The sequence below is a fragment of the Monodelphis domestica genome, chromosome 5 (genome assembly GCF_027887165.1).
Source record: "Monodelphis domestica isolate mMonDom1 chromosome 5, mMonDom1.pri, whole genome shotgun sequence".
Classification (NCBI taxonomy): Eukaryota; Metazoa; Chordata; class Mammalia; order Didelphimorphia; family Didelphidae; genus Monodelphis; species Monodelphis domestica.
Genome location: NC_077231.1, coordinates 249,394,119 through 249,412,741, shown reverse-complemented (window position 1 = coordinate 249,412,741; position 18,623 = coordinate 249,394,119). Strand labels below are relative to the sequence as shown.

Sequence of the window (18,623 nt, the reverse complement as noted above, 5' to 3'; positions counted from 1 at the left end):
TACCAGCCAGGGCACAATATGTGTGTGACAGGAAGATGATTTCTACAGAAACCTGTGTATAAGAGAATGCACTGGCTGACTTCATCCCATTCTCCCTACTGGGCTTGAGTACAAAATGCTATTTGTAAAATCAGACATTGCTGGACTAGACATGAAAGGGTCATTTGACCATGGAGAAAATCCCTAGGGGTGCCCATTGAATCCTGCCAGAGTCCAACCATCCAGTCACACACATCCAGTTAATGAAGTCTCCATTATTCCTGACATTTAACTCATTCAGGTCTCTGCTTTCCCTTTTATGATGAGAGCTGTTATCCATAGGAGATTAGAGGTAACCTTGGAATAGTGTATAAATGACTGGCGTGAGAATCAGCCTGTGTTCAGGTTGTGCCTCTGACATCTAGTCAGATCACAAGCAAGCCATTTAACCTATAAGAGCCCTTCTCAATTATGGGGGAGTTTTTCTTCCACTTTCATGGAGGGAGTTTATATACCAGGGAAAACATACACCCAGAATAAAAGGAAAATTGATTCCTAGGGAGAGCAGTTCAGGACATAGCCTGGGAAAGGAGGTGAGGGAAAAACAGCAAGATCTCCATAAGGAAGGAGAAGTGATTGTTTAAAAGCCATTCAGTGACATATGTAAAAACCCAGTGGAATTACTTGTTGGCTATGGTAGGAGGGGAAAGGGGGAAGGAGAGGAGGGAAAGGACATGAATCATATAACCATAGAAAAATATTCTAAATCAATTAATTAATAAAAATTTCAGTCAAAAAAAATAAATAAAAGCCATTCAGATCCTTTTCAGGATCTGAGATTTGAAGTTAATGTTTCTTCCTTACCCTTTTACTTGTGTTACTGACCAATCTAAATCTTTCTTGTTTTCTGTCTTAGAATCTTTACTAAGGAGGGCAGTTAAGTGGCTCAGTTGATAGAAAGCCAGGCCTAGAGATGGGGGTCCTGGGTTCACATATGGCCTCAAACACTTTCTAGCAAGTCACTTGACCCCCATTGCCTAGCCCTTACTGCTCTTCTGCCTTGGAACCAATACACAGTACTTATTCTAAGATGGAAGGTAAGGGTTTAAAAAAAAAAAAAGAATCAATACTAAATGTCAGTTCCAAGGCAGAGCAGTAGAGGATAAGTAATTTGGATTAAGTGACTTGCTCAGGAACACATAGTGAGGAAATGTCTGAGGCCACATTAAGTCTAGGTCCTCCCAACTCCAGTCCAGCCACTCTATCCACTGTGCAGCCCCCAGTTCTAAGTCTTTTAGAAGCCATTCCTACAGGTGTTTGCCTGGCTATTGGCTTTTTTTGTTGAGTCTTTTATGGCTTATTTCAGTTAAAATTGGATCCCTAGTTTCTCAGGAACATACTGGGGGAAAATCCTGAAATGTATATAGAGAGGAATGTTCTTAGAATCATGAAATTTGAATGTGTAAAGGGAACAGTAGTGGTCGTGTAACTCCCCATTTATCTTTGTATGTCTCCCAGTAGTCTATACATAGAAGCAGTAGTGTGCTGGAGCTAGTTTGTTCAGTATTCAGTGTGAGCATTTGTACCTCAGGAAGCAGCAAATGCTGCACAAAGCAGGACTTGATTGATTGTTTTGTTGGTTGTCTAGACTTCAGAAAACATGGAGAAAGTGTTAATATTGTGGATTATATTTTTAAATGTGCATGTGGACATTTGAAAAAAAATCAGTTGTTAAGCACTTGCCAACATACTCCTGCAGAGTAAGCACTTAATAAATATTTACTGGATGATTTTTACAGATGTTGGAATTGAGATTCAGAGAGGTTATGTGAAAAGTCAGTGGAGACATAAAGCCCAGGGATATAAAAGTGATAATCCTGTTGTGTTCTGCCTTGGTCTGACCAGGTCTGGAATCTTAGGCTCAGTTCTGGGCACCATATTGGAACACATTCAGAAGACATATGATACGCTGAAGGGGCTCTGAAGATAAGGGAAAGAAAATGGAGATATATTTGGCCTGGAGAATAGAAGATTTGTGGCAAGAGGGAGGTGCCATACTACCTGTCTTTAATTATTTGAAGGTCTGTGCCTAGGAAGATGAATTAATAGTTCTTTTGGGACCCAATGGGCAGTTAGAAACAATGGGTAGTAACTGCAATGGGATACAAGTGTGATATTGGGAATGACTTCCCAATAATTAAAGAAATCCAGAAAGAGAATTTGCATCCTCAGGAGCTGGTCTTCAAATGAAATCTGAACATCCATGTGTCAGAGAAGGAGTAAAAGGAATGCTTTTTCAGACTTTTCATGGCTTCTATTATGAGTAAAGTTAAATATACAGTGAGTTTGCCGTTTGACAGCAAAGGGCAGAGTTCTGGAATTCTGAGGAGAGCTGCTGCTGTTGGGGAGAGACAGACTCACTATATATTTAACTTGGCTCATAACACTTCAGAGGTCTCCTTCAGTAATGAAATGGCTGATTCTGGAAATCCAGGGCTCCTGACTCCCAGTCCAGTCCTATTTTCATTTTATAGTCCCCCTTTTCAACATGGGGCTTAATGATTAACATCTTCTGCTTTTTTGTAATAAGATGATGTGATGCCTCCTTTGAAAGGCATGTGGTAGGTAGATTCTCCTCAGCTTTTTGTTGTGCTCTGTCTTTTCTGAAGTTGAGTTTTCTACCTAGATATCTAGGGAGAATACATATAGGAGTTCTTCTCTAAGTCTCCCAACCTGTGACTTACTTTAGAAAGAATTCTGAAGGACTGAAGGTATACAAACATTTTTTTCTCCCCAGGGAAAGGAGATGAGCAAAGTACTAGGAGAAAGGTAGCAAATTCAGGTCAATTAAGTAGACTTCCACACTTCAGAGGTTTCCAGCTTCTCTGCTTAGTATTCAAAGGGATATCTAGAACTTATTCCTTGGAAATAATGATAGTGCCTTCCTTGGGCTTAGAAGCAGAACCTCTGTTTACAAAGTATTAGTAGTGGTGACTTCTTTTCTTCTCTGGAACAAGAAAAGTCTCATCTTGTTTACTGATGACCATATTTTGTAAAACTGCCTCCTCATCAGTGAATTAACCAAACATTTATCAAGTACTTGCTATGTGTCAGACACAGAGATTGGCACCAGAGAAACATAGGTCCACTGCAATCTGGATTCTGGCCTCCCTGCTTCCCCACTCACCACGTTGAAACTGTTCCCAGCACAGTCACCAGTTACCAGATTTCTCTGTTCTCTTTGGCCTCTTTGAAGCTGTTGACCCCATCAATTCACTCTTTTCTTGGTGATTTCATCTCCTTTTGCTTCTTCAACACTGTTCTCCGTTGTTCATTCTTGTAACAGCAATGGTTGAATTTGGATTAGGTTGTAAACTAATTCATTTTTAAAAATTTTTCATTTTATTATTATTGTTATTTTAGCCAATGGGGGTTAAGTGAATTGTCCAGGGTCACACAGCAGGGAAGTGTCTGAGGCCAGATTTGAACCCTTGACCTCCCATCTCTAGGCCTGGCTCTCAATCCGCTGAGCTACCCAATTGCCCCCTAAACTAATTTATATAACTGTACACAGTATGGCTTTTGCTTTGATGTTCCAAACTAACTTGAAACATAATTGGTTTACTTGAAACATTTTTCTCTTGCTTCTTTCTTTTCCCCAATCATATCTCTATTGACCTCTTCCCCTTTTGGGATGCTTTTCCCCAAATAATCTTAATTGCTTTTTAAATTAATGAGGAAAAAATAACCTTCCAGTGAGTGTATTCTAAGATGTTTGTTATACTGTCAAAGAAGACAAAAAGATTGCTTTTCTATACTTCTACAGCAAATTCTTAGACAGAGTTATAACTTTTGGATGAAGAATAGTTTCTGGCAAAATATAATTTGGAGATACTGGTTAGACTTGTTTCTAAGTACCCTGGATGTTCATGATAACATACATTTGGACCAGGAAGGCACTTCATTGATCACCTATTTCAACTCTTATTTTATAAGTGAGGGAATTGAAACTTAAGAAGATTTAATGACTTGCTCAAGGTCACAAAGACAGTCAGTTGCAGAGATGGCATTCCAACCCAGGTCCTCCAGTTCTTATGCTTTTGACATAACCAACGAAGGACTTATGCTTATCTCTCCAAAGACTGCTACCCAGTATGGTGGCCTTTGCATGTTACTATGATTTAGTGAGTTCCTGGTGTAGAAGGGAGACATTTTCCAATGAGATGCAAATTGATGGTGAACAGATGCTGTGTCTTTCTTCTGTGTGTGTGTGTATGTGCACGCGCGTATGTATTTTTCACATTCCTCTTCCTCCTCTAAGGACTCCTAAGGAGAACCCAAAGAGAGTACTATCATGAAAACAGATTTTTAAAAAATATAAAACGATATGAACAGTCATTATGAAGTCTGATAATTACTATAATATTAATTCTCGATTCTGCAGTGTTGTTCATATGTTTTCTCTTTCTCTCATTTTGTTTCTTTCAAGATTTGAACATGGAATTCAACCCTTCAGATCACCCTCGGGCCAGCACAATATTCCTCAGCAAATCTCAGACTGACGGTAGGTCATTATTTATGTCTCTTTCTCTTTCCTCTTTTAAATGGCATTGTGAGTAGTTGGCCTTTATTCAATTTTTGCCTGTTTTGTTTTGATTTGCAAGGTCAGATAGTAACTTCCAGAGTCTTTATTGTCCTGAATGGTGTTTCTTTGATGTTTGCCTCTATCTGGGGAAGGGGAAGAAGGGGTACTTTAAAGAAATTTTAACCTTAGCTTCTCCCACTTGGCAGAAGTATCCCAATCCTTCCAGTGCTTCCAGAATTGTAGAGAGGTATGTTCTAATCCACATTCTTCTGATGTCTCTCAGAAGTTGGTTTTTTTTTTTTTTGTGGGGGGGGGGAGGTAGTAACTTCCTTCCCTTAAGAAATATGCTAGTCTGCTTAGGTCTAAAGAGAAAATTATGCAGACTCCCTTTGAAATGAAAGAGAATGCCAAACACTTAAATGTATCCTCTATTGTTCTTTAGTTTGACACATAAATGTATCCTCAACTGTTCTTTAGTTTATACTATTCAACTGTAGGAATAGTCATTGTCTTGTTGCATCATAATAATGATAATAATTAAAATAAAATGATTATTATTAGCATTTATAAAGCACTTTAAGGGTTGAAAAACACTTTATAAATATTGTCTTGTTTGTGCTTTACAACAATCCTGGGAGAGGTAGATGCTGTTATTATCCTTGTATTTTTATCCTTATATAGTCAGAGGTTAAGTGACTTGCCCAGGGTCACATAGCTGATAAATCTCTAAAGTCAGATTTGAACTCAAACCTTTTTGACTCCAAGAGGCTTGAGGTCAAGCCCTCCAGCTTTATCCACTGTGCTATCTACCTGCCCAGCCCCTAAGACAGTCCACCATAATAGCCATCTTGCTCATCCTAACTCATTAGTCCTTGCTCCTTTCTAGACTTCTCACTCTTCACATCCTACTGCCCGAAGCTATATAGGAAGAGAAACATAATAAAATATTATAGGAATGAGTTTATTAAAATTTGGTCAGATAACAGCACACTTATGGTGGGGATATTTGTTAGGGAGTCATTTTATGACCTGAAACACATGAATCCCCAAGAGACTCCTGAGATTCCACCATCTTTGATTTAGAAAAAGCCTAAATGTATTGTGGATTTGGTCTTTAATCTAAACGATTAAAGCCATTTGTAAGAGTGGGTTATTTTTCTCAATAATTGGTAGGGTGATGATTATGTTATTTTATTATTATATTATTTTTGTTGTATGATGTTAATTTATTACTATTATTATGTTAATTTATTGTTCATGACCTTTACCCAGCCAGATCAATCTCTGGATTTGGTTTTGACATGGTTTAATTTCCATACTTTAAGGATTCATGATTAATTTGGTGAGGCTAATCCTTCTAGCAAGGATTGTGACACCTTTTGTGTAGACCTCAACTTGTAGCCTTCATGAGATGACATGGCTGAAAACACATGCCTTGTGATCAGCTGTTGTCTGGTGCTTCTATATGACCTTATCCAGGCTAGTTCTCAGATAAAATACACAATCTGTTGCTAGCCCAAACTTGATAGAAATGTTCAGAACTTTTTGCTCCACTAGTATTAGATGTCTAGAATCCAAGATTTGCTCCAGAGTCTACTAAGCACTAGAGAACTTAACACTTATGACTGGAGCTCCTGCTCTGGGGAGTGCCTGGTGACTGGTACTACCTCAGTGGTGCAGTACATCCAAGGCTGGCTCATACCATGTTTCACTTCATTCATTCCCTGGCTGTACTTCCCTAGGTATGGCACGTTGCCCTCTCCCTCAGTCTTTCTCCCTCTGCAATAAAATGAACTTTCTCATTGCCCTCGGAAGAGGTTTGTCAGTGTTTTGCTCTATGTCTCTACTCCCCATTCCTCTGATATTTCACTTCCTGGCCTCTTTATATTGTTGTCTCTATTAGAATGCAGGCTCCTTGAGGGGAAAGACTGTCTTTGCTTTTGTATTTCTGCAGGCTGTTCTCAGGATTATGCGTGATTGGTGTGGAGTGAGCACTTCTTAGAAGATACTTTTTCCTCATTCATTCATTCATTCATTCATTCATTCATTCATTCATTCATCTCCTTACCCTAAAGAGGCCATGAAAGGAGGACTTTGAGCATTATTTGGTTCATTTTATTTGTGACAATTAAGAATGTGCTGAGATTTTAATAGAAATCATCTTGACCCCAAAGAAAATGGAACACATTCTGCCTGTTCTTTTTGTCCAATTTGTTGTTTAGTTTTCAGGGGAAATTCTCCTTGTGAAGGAACTTTGTATCTGTATGATGGAGTAGGATGCTTTTATCCTCTTGTAGTGAAACTGGAGTTGTTGGGAGATTTGGGATGGCTAGGGGAGAGAAAGAATGGCTGGGAAATTTGAGCCAGTGAAAAATATGAAAGTTAAAAAGAAATTTCTATAAATTTTATGAATCCACATATGGAAAATAGTGGCAAAGTTTGCCTAACTTCATTGTGTTTGACTTTTGCTCTGGGAAACAAATAGGGGTATGCTGGCAAATCTTAACAACCAAGGGGCAGCTAGGTGGCTTAGCGGATAGAGAACCAGGTCTGAAGATAAGAGGTCCTGGCTTCAAATATGGCCTCAGACATAACCCCAAGTATCTGGCCTTAATTTCTCTTTTGCCTAGGAAACTGATACATAGTATTTACTTTAAGTTAAAAAGTAATGATTTTTTAAAAAAATGTTAAGAGCCATCTATCAGGGAAAAACTGTTTGCATGATACATTTAGATTTATTCTGCATTATTAATACTTTATTGCTTTAAAAAAGCCCATACCTTTTGCCTTAGAATCAATATTATATATTGGTTCTAAAGCAGGAGAGTAGTAAAAGCTAGGTAATGGGGGTTACTTTACTTTATTAAGCCCAGGTAATCAACAAAATAATATACTAATATACATATTTTATAGATATAATTTATATATAATTTAATATGTTAATATACAAATTCCTATTTCATAGTATTTTCCTTTCTCCAAGGTATAGATGATCATGTTGAAAATTTAAGAATTAGTTCTTATGAGCCCATAGGAGCTGTCCAACATATCATTGGATACATATGACCCTTCCTATTCTTTTTTGTGTCTATGCCAGAGAAAGATAGAAGTTTCTTCCAACTTCCTCACCTCAAGTGTTAGAATAATGGAGATCATATTTTATCCTTGAGAATGCCCAAGTTCATGATGTGGACACAACTAGCCCAGGAGGAGCTACTGTGGTGCCTATACATGGATATCCCTTATCCAATTTTTTTTTACATTGACCAGATTACATAGACACTGAGCCATAAATTGGGGGAGGGAAAGAGAGGGCAATAGGGGTCTTAAAAGAGGAGAAAAGGTTGAAAGCTATTGATCAATTTTCATTTGAGTAAGTTTTCATTTCAAGATAACTTGTACAGGTACTACTATCTGCACATTCTCTTGATCTTTTTGTCCTCTTCTCTACATTTCTGTGTTCCTTGGTTTCTCTATGCTTTGGTCTTTGTCTCTTGGGTTATTCTTTTTTTTTTTTTTACTAGAATTTGTACCTTCAGGTTATTCAATTCTCTTCAGTTTTCCTTTCTTTTGAACCTCATGTTCTTTAACTTCCTTGCATCTCAATGGTACCCATTAATAATTTATAGTAGATATATACTTTAGAAGTTAACTTTTGGTTTGTCTTGAGTGGTTTGGAGGCAGACGTCATCACACACACACACACACACACACATTTACTGATTCTGCACCCAGTACTTCTTTACTGGAACTAAGCACTTCATTTTCTTCTAAGGTCTGCCATTGATCTCAAATGGGTTATACCAGACAGTAAACTATCATTTCTTAAGTGCTTCTCTGTGCCAGACATTGTGCTAAGAATTGAGTGTTCAAAGAAAGGCAAAAGACAGCTCCTGCTCTCAAGGAGCCCCCAGTCCAGTGAGGGAAACAATGTAAATAGTTATTTGTAAACAAGATACAGACAGGGTAATCAGAAATTATTTCAGAGTGAAGGTAGGTAGTAAGATTAAAGAGGCTTGGGAAAGACTTCTTGTAGAAAGTGGAATTTTAGTTGAGATTTATAGAAAGGCAAGAAAGCCAGGAGGCATAGATGAGGAGGGAAAACATTCTTGGTATGGGATACAGCCAGGGAAAACAAGAGATGGAGATAGAGTGTTGTCAGAAAGAAAGATCAAGGAGCCTGGTGTCAATGGACTACTGAACAATATATTGATTGGGAAGTATAGGGTGTAAGAAGACTGGAAGGGTAGAGAGGGGTCAGGCTATGAATGATGGTTTTACAAGACTGAGGCTTTTCTATTTGATGCCAAGAGGCAGTAGGGCACCGCTGGAATTCACTAAATATAAAGTGGTGACATGGCCAGACCTTCAGGTTAGGAAGATGGATTTGATGGCTGAGTTGAGGATGGTGTAGAGTTTAAATGGAGAGAGTTAAGGCAGGGAGAATGACTAGCAGGCTATTGTAATTATCCAGGCTGAAGCGATGAGGGCTTGCTCCAGGGTATTGCTGGGGTTTTGGACTTCCCAGCCCCAGTAATAATAAATTTACATCCATATGTATCTATATTTAATTATACACAAATAATAAATTAGCAGAAATGATTTAGATGATATCTCTAAGTCATTAGAGCTTTCTTGAAGTGAGGGACTATTAAGGATCTTTTTGTTCTAGGTATCAGAAAGATTGACTGTGCTTGGAGCCTTTAACTCTGTATTCATAACTAGATGGGAAACCCCTGCACAACAGGACGTTAATGACATGTTCACCATTATGGTTTATCTGATTAGACCTCTCCTGTTAGAAGTAATTTGCTGGATATTTTATGCAAAACAAGAGTGATCTTTCTCTGTAACACTTGTTATTAAGAAACAGATGTTATGGCTGTGTTGCAGCCATTTAAAAAGAAAGACATTTCTATGATCAGGATGTGTATTCCTACTTGAGAGGGGGTAGACTAGTCTTTTTACTTATCCCATGCTATCATTGCTGTTGGAGTGTAGGGGGAGGACTGAAGTTGCCCAAGGCATTTCATATTTCTTAACCCTGGTTTTTTTTTTTTCCTCCCATGCCTGGTGTTGGATTTGGGCAATCCAAACAAGCATGGGGTACTTTAAAAATTATATTGAATAATGCTAATGAGAGGCAGCTTCAAGAAGCATTTATTAAGTAGGTAGAGTTGAATAGAGAACCATCTTCACAGTTAGGAATATCTAGTCTCATGCTCTTCTGCATTACTCTGGATGACTCACTTAATCTTTTTAGTACCCCAGATATTTTACCTGTAATGTAAATTCACAGAGCAGGTACCAGTCTACATTGGCAGGGGGAATTACCTCAGTGAAAATTTCTTTTACGTTAGTGAATAAATATAGGGAAAAGTTACCTTTTTAGATAATTGGAAGAGAATTAAATCATAAAGGACAGAGAAGCCACATTTCTACAATTCCTTGAAATAATTAAGTGAATCACAACTACTTGTTCAAGTACATGGTATCATGGTGGAATATGCTAGGAAAAAAGATGCGAACTGACTTTTCCCTATAAGTTTCAGAAAAATAGGATTGCCTGTTTCTGGAGGTGGTTCTTTGTGCTAGGTCACATTTTCCTTCCTAGCAAATGTCAGACTTGATGAACAGTAAGTGATAAGAAAGGATATTTGAGTTTTGACTATCAAAAGATGATCTACTTCTGCACTTTGTCTATTATCCTTGTCTTCATTTTATATAGCCCCATCACCTTTATGTTCATGTTTCTGGGATGTAACATCCTCATCATTCACTTCTCTTCTTCTTTCTCCCATGGCTGGGCTGACTGGCTGAATGCTTAAATTCAGATCAGAAATCTTGTTCCCTGGGAACTTCCACCATAGAATCATCCTGAAGATCTGGGGATTACGGAACATTTTAGGTCATTCTCTAAATATTTGGGATTTAATTAGATATGAATGACTGTGGGATCTTGTTCTATAAATTTTCTCATCAAGAATACGAATACCATCATTTTACCAATAGGCACTAAATTAATGTTTGCCTAGTAAAATCAATGAGAAAACTTCCTTTCTAATTTCTATCCTCTTAATTTTAGTGTGGTTAGTGATAAAATTTCCTCTTTGCTATTGGCAAAGCTCTTTTAGTAACACCAAGTGTCCCATGAAGAACAGAGTTCCATCTTAGTGAAACTAACATTTTATCAATGTTGCTACATGGCAGTGATACTTAGAATACCATTTCCCCTGAAGATGAGCATCACAGAGAGGGGAATGGTGGGTCTTAGCAGATTGCAGGTGATAACCAATGAGGAACATCAAAGAAGAACATGAGTAAAGGATGTCATTAAGGAATTGTGTGACAGAAAAAGAGTCCACCCAGCAAGAGTTAGATGATAGATGGGTGGCTAGAGTGCTCCATTGTAACTCTTACAATAATTAGAGAAAGTGAGGAAGACCTCAAGCATGCCATATAGGTCTGCTGTAGTGGGTTTTTTGGAAGAATCTGGAGAAAAGTCATTCAGGGTGGAATGAATTGGATGGGTTACAGTATGCACCACTGGAGGGAATTCTGAAATCTATGTGATCACAGATCCACTTGAATATTGATAAATAATAATAAAATGACATCCTTTGTTTTGAAAAAATTTGATACCCCAGAGGAATTGTACGTTGAATATGGGAGGGGGTTGCAGGAGGGCAGTGAAAGAATATTCATCTTGTAACCATAGAAAAATATTCTAAATTAATTAATTATTTAAATAATAAGTTTTTTTTTTTAAAACCCTTACCTTCCATCTTGGAGTCAATACTGTGTATTGGCTCCAAGGCAGAAGAGTGGTAAGGGCTAGGCAATGGGGGTCAAGTGACTTGCCCAGGGTCACACAGCTGGGAAGTGTCTGAGGCCAGATTTGAACCTAGGACCTCCTGTCTCTAGGGCTAGCTCTCAATCCACTGAGCTACCCAGCTGCCCCCCAGTTTTTTTTTTTTAAAGGAGATTTGGTAATATAACCACCACTTCCACCCCTCACCCATAGGTCATGGTCTTATTCTCTGAGTGTATTTTGATGGAAAACTGCAGGAGAAGAGAAGAAAATACAAGCAATGTTTTTTTCAGAGAAGAACCTGAGATATAAGATACAAAATGAAAATGATGCAAGTATTTAGGAAAGCTAAAGTAGACAATGAGTGCTCAAGAGATGCCAACATGACTAAAGAGGGAGTTGCGATGATTTGATGTGTCTTGAGAGACCTAGTGGTGCCTCCACCATTAGGCAATTGTTTCCAACCTTATAACTGGTCTTAATGGTCAGGAAACTTTCTTTTAATGCCCTATATGAGAAGAATGACTTCTTTTCAAAGCTTGACTAATACAAACTAGTTCTATGATCTTGGGCAAGTCACAACCTCATTGGATTGAAGGTCTCCAGCTTCCCTTTGGCTGAAATGGTTTATGTTTCTGTGATTCTTTAACTCTATGTTATCTTCCTCAGAATCCCAGGTGTTTAGTTCATTAAATTCTCCATAGAAAGAAAATTCCAACTATGAACTGACATTTAGTGAAAACACCTTTTCTGTTTGGAAAGTTAAGTTAGATGGTTGTCTTTGTTTTGAGCAAGTTACTTAAGAAAGAGGGTTCTAAGACATTCAACATCACTGCAAAATACATTTGTTTGGAATGGCATGCATGTGATAGTTTCTACCCAGCTAATTGGAAAACATTTTTAGGGGTAGTATCAGGGAAATGATACTGGATCTATATCAGGTGGCCTCGTTTTCTGGTCCCAGCCCCTGCCACTGACTTGGGGGAATCCTTTTTGCTTTCTTTGAGTAGTATTTTCCTCATTTGTAAAATTAACAGATTTCTAAATATCAGTTGATTTCCAAAGTCTTTTCTTGCTATAAAATCCTATAATCCTTTCTCCTCCTCTTTATATAATTATCCCTTTCAAGACAAGGTAATATTGGTTTGATTAATTCAGGAGTTAGGGGCAAGGGAGAGAGGGAAAGAAAATAACAGAAATAATCTGTTTTGGGGTCAGGAGTTTGTGTCCTCTATATTGGCAAAGGTCATGGATTCTTCCCTTTTTTGTGGACCCATTTGGCTGCCTAGTGAAGACGTTGGACCCTTTTTAGAATAATGTTTTTTTTAATGTCTGAAATAAAATATATAGAATTATAAAGAAAACTAACAATGCTAAATATAATTATTAATTTTTTAAAAGACCTTAAATTAATAAGACTTGGACTAGATAATCTCTAAGGACTCTTCCATTTCTGAATTTTGTGATCTGATGGCCTGGTATACAGAATGAAAAAGCATAATCTCTGCTCTCAAGGAGCTTCCAATCTCATAGGAATCATGATTTAAAGCTAGAAAGGATTTAAGAACTTCCAATATAACTCATTTAACATATCAATAAATTGATTTTCAGGGAAGTTAGTGACTTGCCCATGGCTACACAGATAAAAAGCAGCAGAGGTGATCTGAATTCAGTGCTATTTTCACTATTTGGTAGGATTATTTTTGTGGTTTATTTTTTAAAAGTTCCTGATACTTTTTGAGAGTTCCATTGCTATAGATTAAACCTCTCATAATCCATTTGAGATCTGCTAAATAGCATTTTTAAAGCTTATTAAAAGAACATATTGTAAACCGAATGAGGTAACAGATATCTAGTACACTCCTTCCAGAAAAAAACCAAAATAAAACCAAACCATGATTAAGACTGTAACTAATCACCCTCTAACAAAGGGAAATAAGACTCTTTTAATATGTTCAATTATTTAGGAAGACTGGAAACAACAGAGACTTCTAGGGTATACTCTAGGAAGGTCATTAGTAAAGGGAGTTTCTGAAAAGGAATACATTTTCTACCAAGGCAGGACACATCAAAGACACTTAATTAATATTGATTGATTGATTGATTGACAATGCCTTCTCTACAAATTATGGTTTTAGTGAAGCAAGGGACAAATACAGGGTGCTCAGGGCTCCCACACTCAATTGCCTCTGAACCACATTCAAACATAATTGGGAACTATTTAGCAAAATAAGTAAAAGTATTAAAAGTAGATAATACATTTTAAAACTAAGTCAATATGCTTCTAAAGGACTCCTTATGTACAACTTAGTGCTTCCTATTTCTATTTGAGTTTGATATCATTGTTTTAGAGCATTAAATATTAAATGATTTGTTCACATAAGCTAGTATATGCTGGAGGCAGGTCTGGAACCCAAGATTTCCTGTCTTGGAGGCAAGCCAGCTTACTATCACTTCAGAATTTTTCTCTTATACAGGTAAATAGAATACAAATTGGAATTTGATTAACATGTGTGAGGAGTTTGGAGTGCTATGAGATCATATTAAGCAAAAATGGTTTCTGGTTCAGAACACCAAGGAAGTATTTGATTCTAGTCTATTTATAACTATAGTCTTTCTTGAAAGATGGAATGTTAGAAATTCTTATTTGTGGGGTTAGGGGAGGAAGGGCAGCTAAAGTGGTTCCCTGGGTTGAGAGACAGATCTAGAGTATGGATGGGAGCACCTGGGTTCAGATGTGGTTTCAGATACATTCTAAGATGTGTGACCCTGGGCAAGTCACTTAACCCCCATTGTCCTATCCCTTACCATTATTCTGCCCTGGAACCAATACACAGTATTGATTCTAAGACAGAAAATTAAGGGTTTAAAGACAGTGCTTTGGGAAAGGATCACCTTGATTATAGCATCTAGGTTCCCTCTAGCACAATTCAATTTAATTTAATAAATAGCTTTTAGACTATTCACAACTATTTAAATACCATGGAGGCTACAAAGTTGAATTAGATATTGTTCCTACACTGAAGGAATGTATGGTCTAGTAGAGAGAAAAAACAGATTCAAAAGTAACTAACTTACCTTCGAATTCCCAGCCTTAATTTCCAGAAATTTCCTTGTATTCCTACCACTCCTTCCTTGGGTGAGGAGGCAACATATTAAGATACATTGAAATTGTATTGGAATAAATCACATTGGATACTTGTACTTGTGGTATAGCACTAAATCTCTCTGTAGGAATAGGAGTGGGACCCCTTCCTTTGAGAAAGAATGATGAAGTAGAGAATTGTAGTTATTTTAGTGTTGTGTAAGCCTTCCTTTGTGCAAATAGGACAATAGATACAGTGAGCAACACCAACTAGAGATGTTTCAAAGTAAAGTGAATGGGGCAGCTAGGTGACTCAATGGATAGAGATTAAGGTCTGGATTCAGAAAGACCTGGGTTCAAATCTGGCCTTAGATACTTCCTAACTGTCTGACCCTGGGCAAGTCACTTAACTCCAATTGCTTAGCTTTTACCACTCTTTCTGTCTTGGAACTGAGGAAAGAGTTTAAAAAAAGTGAAGTCATTGCCCTCCATGATCAATAATTGTTTCTATGTGTATGTCCTATATTCTAATACAAAAATTGTCATCGTATTCCTATCCCTTTTTCACTGGTGTTGCAGAAGAGTTTTAAAGGTATTAGCTGGCACAGTGAGAGTAGAGTAATGGACTTGGAACCAAGAAGTCCTGAATTTAAACTTATCATCTCTGTGATTCTGGGCAAGTCATCTTTTAGCTTCTGTTTCTGCATCTATAAAATGTGGTCAATAATAGCACTTTACCTTATAGTAGGATAATGATATGGGTCAAATAAGATAATAAATTCAAAGCATTTTGCAAACTTTAAAGCATCATATAAATGCCAGCTAATCTTCAGTGCTATTATATTAAGTTTAATTGGGATAGAAACAATCTTTGCTTAACCACTTACTACTTGTAGTTTTTAAATCAAGGACTTCCTTCATTCAGTTAACATTTTCTACATCCTCTAGTGCTAGTTTGGTTCACTCTCACATCCATGAGAGTCTCAGCTATTTGGTCTAATGTTCTCAACTTCTGAGAGTACAATTTTTTTTCCTTCAATCAGTCAAACAATAAGTATGTTACCTACTATTTGCCAGGTACTGTGTAAAGCATGAGGATCCCCCCCCCCAAAAAAAGGCAAGAGACAGCCCCTGCCTTAGAAGAGCTTGCCATCTAATGGATGGGGAAGGGGATAACATTCAAACAAATATATACAAAGAAAGAGATACATAGGATGAATAGGAACTAATTGGCAGAAAGAAGGCAGTACAATTTCATGTGAAGATTTTATGATGAAGCTTGCTTTTCAAATGGTATTTAAACAACAGAGTACCTGGTGGCAATGAAGGATGGAGCTATTCCACAGAGACTCAGCCCATCTCAACCCTGTAAAGGACATGTGGTTTCCAGCAATGTAACCTTTTTGTCCCATCTTTTGTTTCCACAGTGAGAGAAAAACGTAAGAGCCTCTTCATCAACCACGTAAGTGAAACCACCTCCCTGTGTTTCTCTTGGGCAGATGTTAATATGAATGTCATTCATAGCTGAAAACCTTAAAACCAATGCTTCCTGTTAGTTAAAACTCAATTGTTCTGCTATAACGATACATAGAAGATGATGAAATATACTTTCTCTTCTATTGTTTTTTGTTAAATGACTGCCCAGAAATTCTTCTTCTTTTCTTCCTAAATCTTAGTCCCTTTGGAATTAAAACACTCCTTAATCCAAGTTTTTGATTCTTCTGTATTTCTTTCCCCAATAGTAGTCCTTCATAAGGTTTCAGCAGTCCGCATGTCCTTTTGTTATTAAAAGGAAAAGTTTATTCCAGAATACTCTATTTTAAAAAACATCTCCAGCTCTGCTGACTCTGGCTCTGGCTTGGCTTAACCTGATTCTGTGGGGAGTGTTTCCATGTCCCTCTATCCTTTCAGGCTCAAGTGTAGCTATAGCCAGGTGTAGGTGTAGCTCACAGACTGCAAGACTGGCTCCAGTTTTGCTGGATATCCCAACATGTACCATGTTGAGGTGTCAACTTCCACTGTAGAGAGAGTCCAGCCATCAGAAGCAAGTTGTGGCTGTCACCTCCCTAGAAGGGAGACAAGATTCTTTTCAAAAAGTTCCCAAAAGCTACCAACTTTTGAGGAAAGGAAAATTAGCATAAATAATTTGTAAATACTCCTATGAAAAATTACAGGATGTCTATGCAATTTGGAAAAGAATTCTTCACTTTAAAGAAGGTCCATATTGGTTGTTTTTTTTAAATAGTAGCATCTTTAGTGCATTTAAATGTTTCTTTACAAATCTTAGTCACTTACTGAGAAGATGGGAGTAAACTTTAGGGTAAAGTCTTAGAAAGTAAATGTTGGCAGACCAAAAATAATTTTTCAAAAATCATCTCAGAATTAGAATATAGACCATTGGGGATTGATTTGTAAAGGATTTACATATATCCCTTTATTAATATACCTTTCTTTAAAGCAAAGTATTCTTAAACACTCAACTCTTAATGATGGAATCTAAAGATCTTAACATTTTGCTTCTTTTTCTCTCTTTTCACACTTCCTCCATTGGCAAAGTGATGAACTGAAATGAAAGTGATAAACTAAAAATTTAAACAAATTCCTGTGTGTATATAAAAGTGTATGTGATGTGTATCAGTGTGTATGTAATGTTCATGAATAGCACTATTTAAAAACTCCATGAAGGGAGAACTTAGTTCTTAAATTAGTCATGGTATCGTTCCATCTACTCCTATCATTATAAATTTTAAATATTTGACTTTACATGACTCATTGCTTTTGAATTCAATGACTAGGAGGTTGATTCTTGGACTTCATATTTATTAGTTGTATGATCCTGTAGTAAGTCACTTAACTCAGGTTCTTCATCTATATAATGGAAATAGTATTTGAAACTAGCAGAAAATACCCACTCCAAGTGCCTCTGAGTCCTATATTTATTTCATGTCTTTGTATGAAGCCAAGAATGTCTCCCCTCCATTAGCTCAGAGAATTCTGGACTCAAAGTTGAAAAGATCTCTTAGAATTCTGCCTCAGATATTCGTCAGTTCCATTAACCTGGACAAGGCAGCTAGCTTTTCTGGACCTCAGTTTCCTGATCTGTAAAATGAAATGGTTGGACTCAATAGCCTAAAGTCATTTCCAGCTTTGATGCTGAGATTTCAAATAAGTGTAAAATGTCATTATTCTTGAGATCCATATAAATTCAGTTGAATCTAATATAATATAAAAAGTCTCTATGTTAGGGGCCAACTATGGGCATTGGTCTGCCCACAAATCTGTGTGCAGATGGGTCCAACAGCTCCACTCATTTGGTCTTGCAACACTAAAGCCCATTTGAAATTGTGAAATATCAACACATTTAAAAATAAGGCATTCATTCATCCATTTGGTATTCATTTAACATGACATATTAGCATCAGTTCTAGGCGGAGCACTGAATTAAGTTACTAGGAAAGATAAAAAATTTAGAAAAGATATGTTCCTTGCCCCCAGGAGACTTACAGGGTACTGGGGATGGGTTTGAAGACACAATCACATGTAATAGAAGTATTAATAATATATTATTAAGATGATCATAAATAATAGAAGTTTTAGTGCTTCTTTTTAATGATATTATTAATTCTAGTTAATACAGGAGAGTTGCAAAGCAAATTGTTATATTAGGTCCTTTTTTGCATTTAACAATGGAAAATGGAAAATTGCCTGTACTTACATTAAGGGCAATAAACCAGTGAAGTGGGTTAAAAGGGGCTGGTCCAATGTTCAAACTTACAGTAATCAGCTGTAATGAATTGGAAGATGGGGCAACTAATGGCCTTCAGGAAGTCAGACATGAGTTTAAATTTGACCTTTGACAATTAATATTTCTGTGACCCTAGACAGGTCACAATTTCTGTTTCTTTCTCTTTCATTACTTGTAAAATGGGGGAAATAGTAGCACCTGCCCTCACAGGGTTTTTTGTGATGATCTGAAGAGATATGTGTAACTTTTTAAATAAGGCATTCTGCATGTAAATCCTGATTTCCTTTCCCAAAGGTAGAAAAAAGAGAAATTACTGTTTTGTACGGTTTGGCTATCCAATATTTTGTTTATTTTTAGGCAGAATCAACATTTCTCTTTGGCTTTTTTGGCTTTTGTAAAAGAATATTCTGAATATTTT

At 37.1% G+C, this 18,623-nt stretch overlaps 1 protein-coding gene across 10 annotated transcripts in view; it reads left to right on the top strand.

The window, feature by feature from the left end:
- Nucleotides 1-18,623, top strand: part of CCNY (cyclin Y) — a 306,063-nt gene that overhangs the window by 215,898 nt on the left and 71,542 nt on the right. For 9 of the 10 annotated variants that reach the window (XR_008912391.1, XM_007504712.3, XM_001365891.4 and 6 more), the window contains 2 exons: nucleotides 4,469-4,543; nucleotides 15,888-15,922. Coding sequence is in view for 9 of the 10 variants with exons in the window: in XM_007504712.3 (XP_007504774.1) it covers nucleotides 4,469-4,543; nucleotides 15,888-15,922 (110 nt within the window). In the remaining variant the exon portion in view is untranslated. Of the gene's footprint in view, nucleotides 1-1,905; nucleotides 2,061-4,468; nucleotides 4,544-15,887; nucleotides 15,923-18,623 lie in introns of those variants that run through there. The other variant, XM_056800009.1, reaches the window with a different exon arrangement.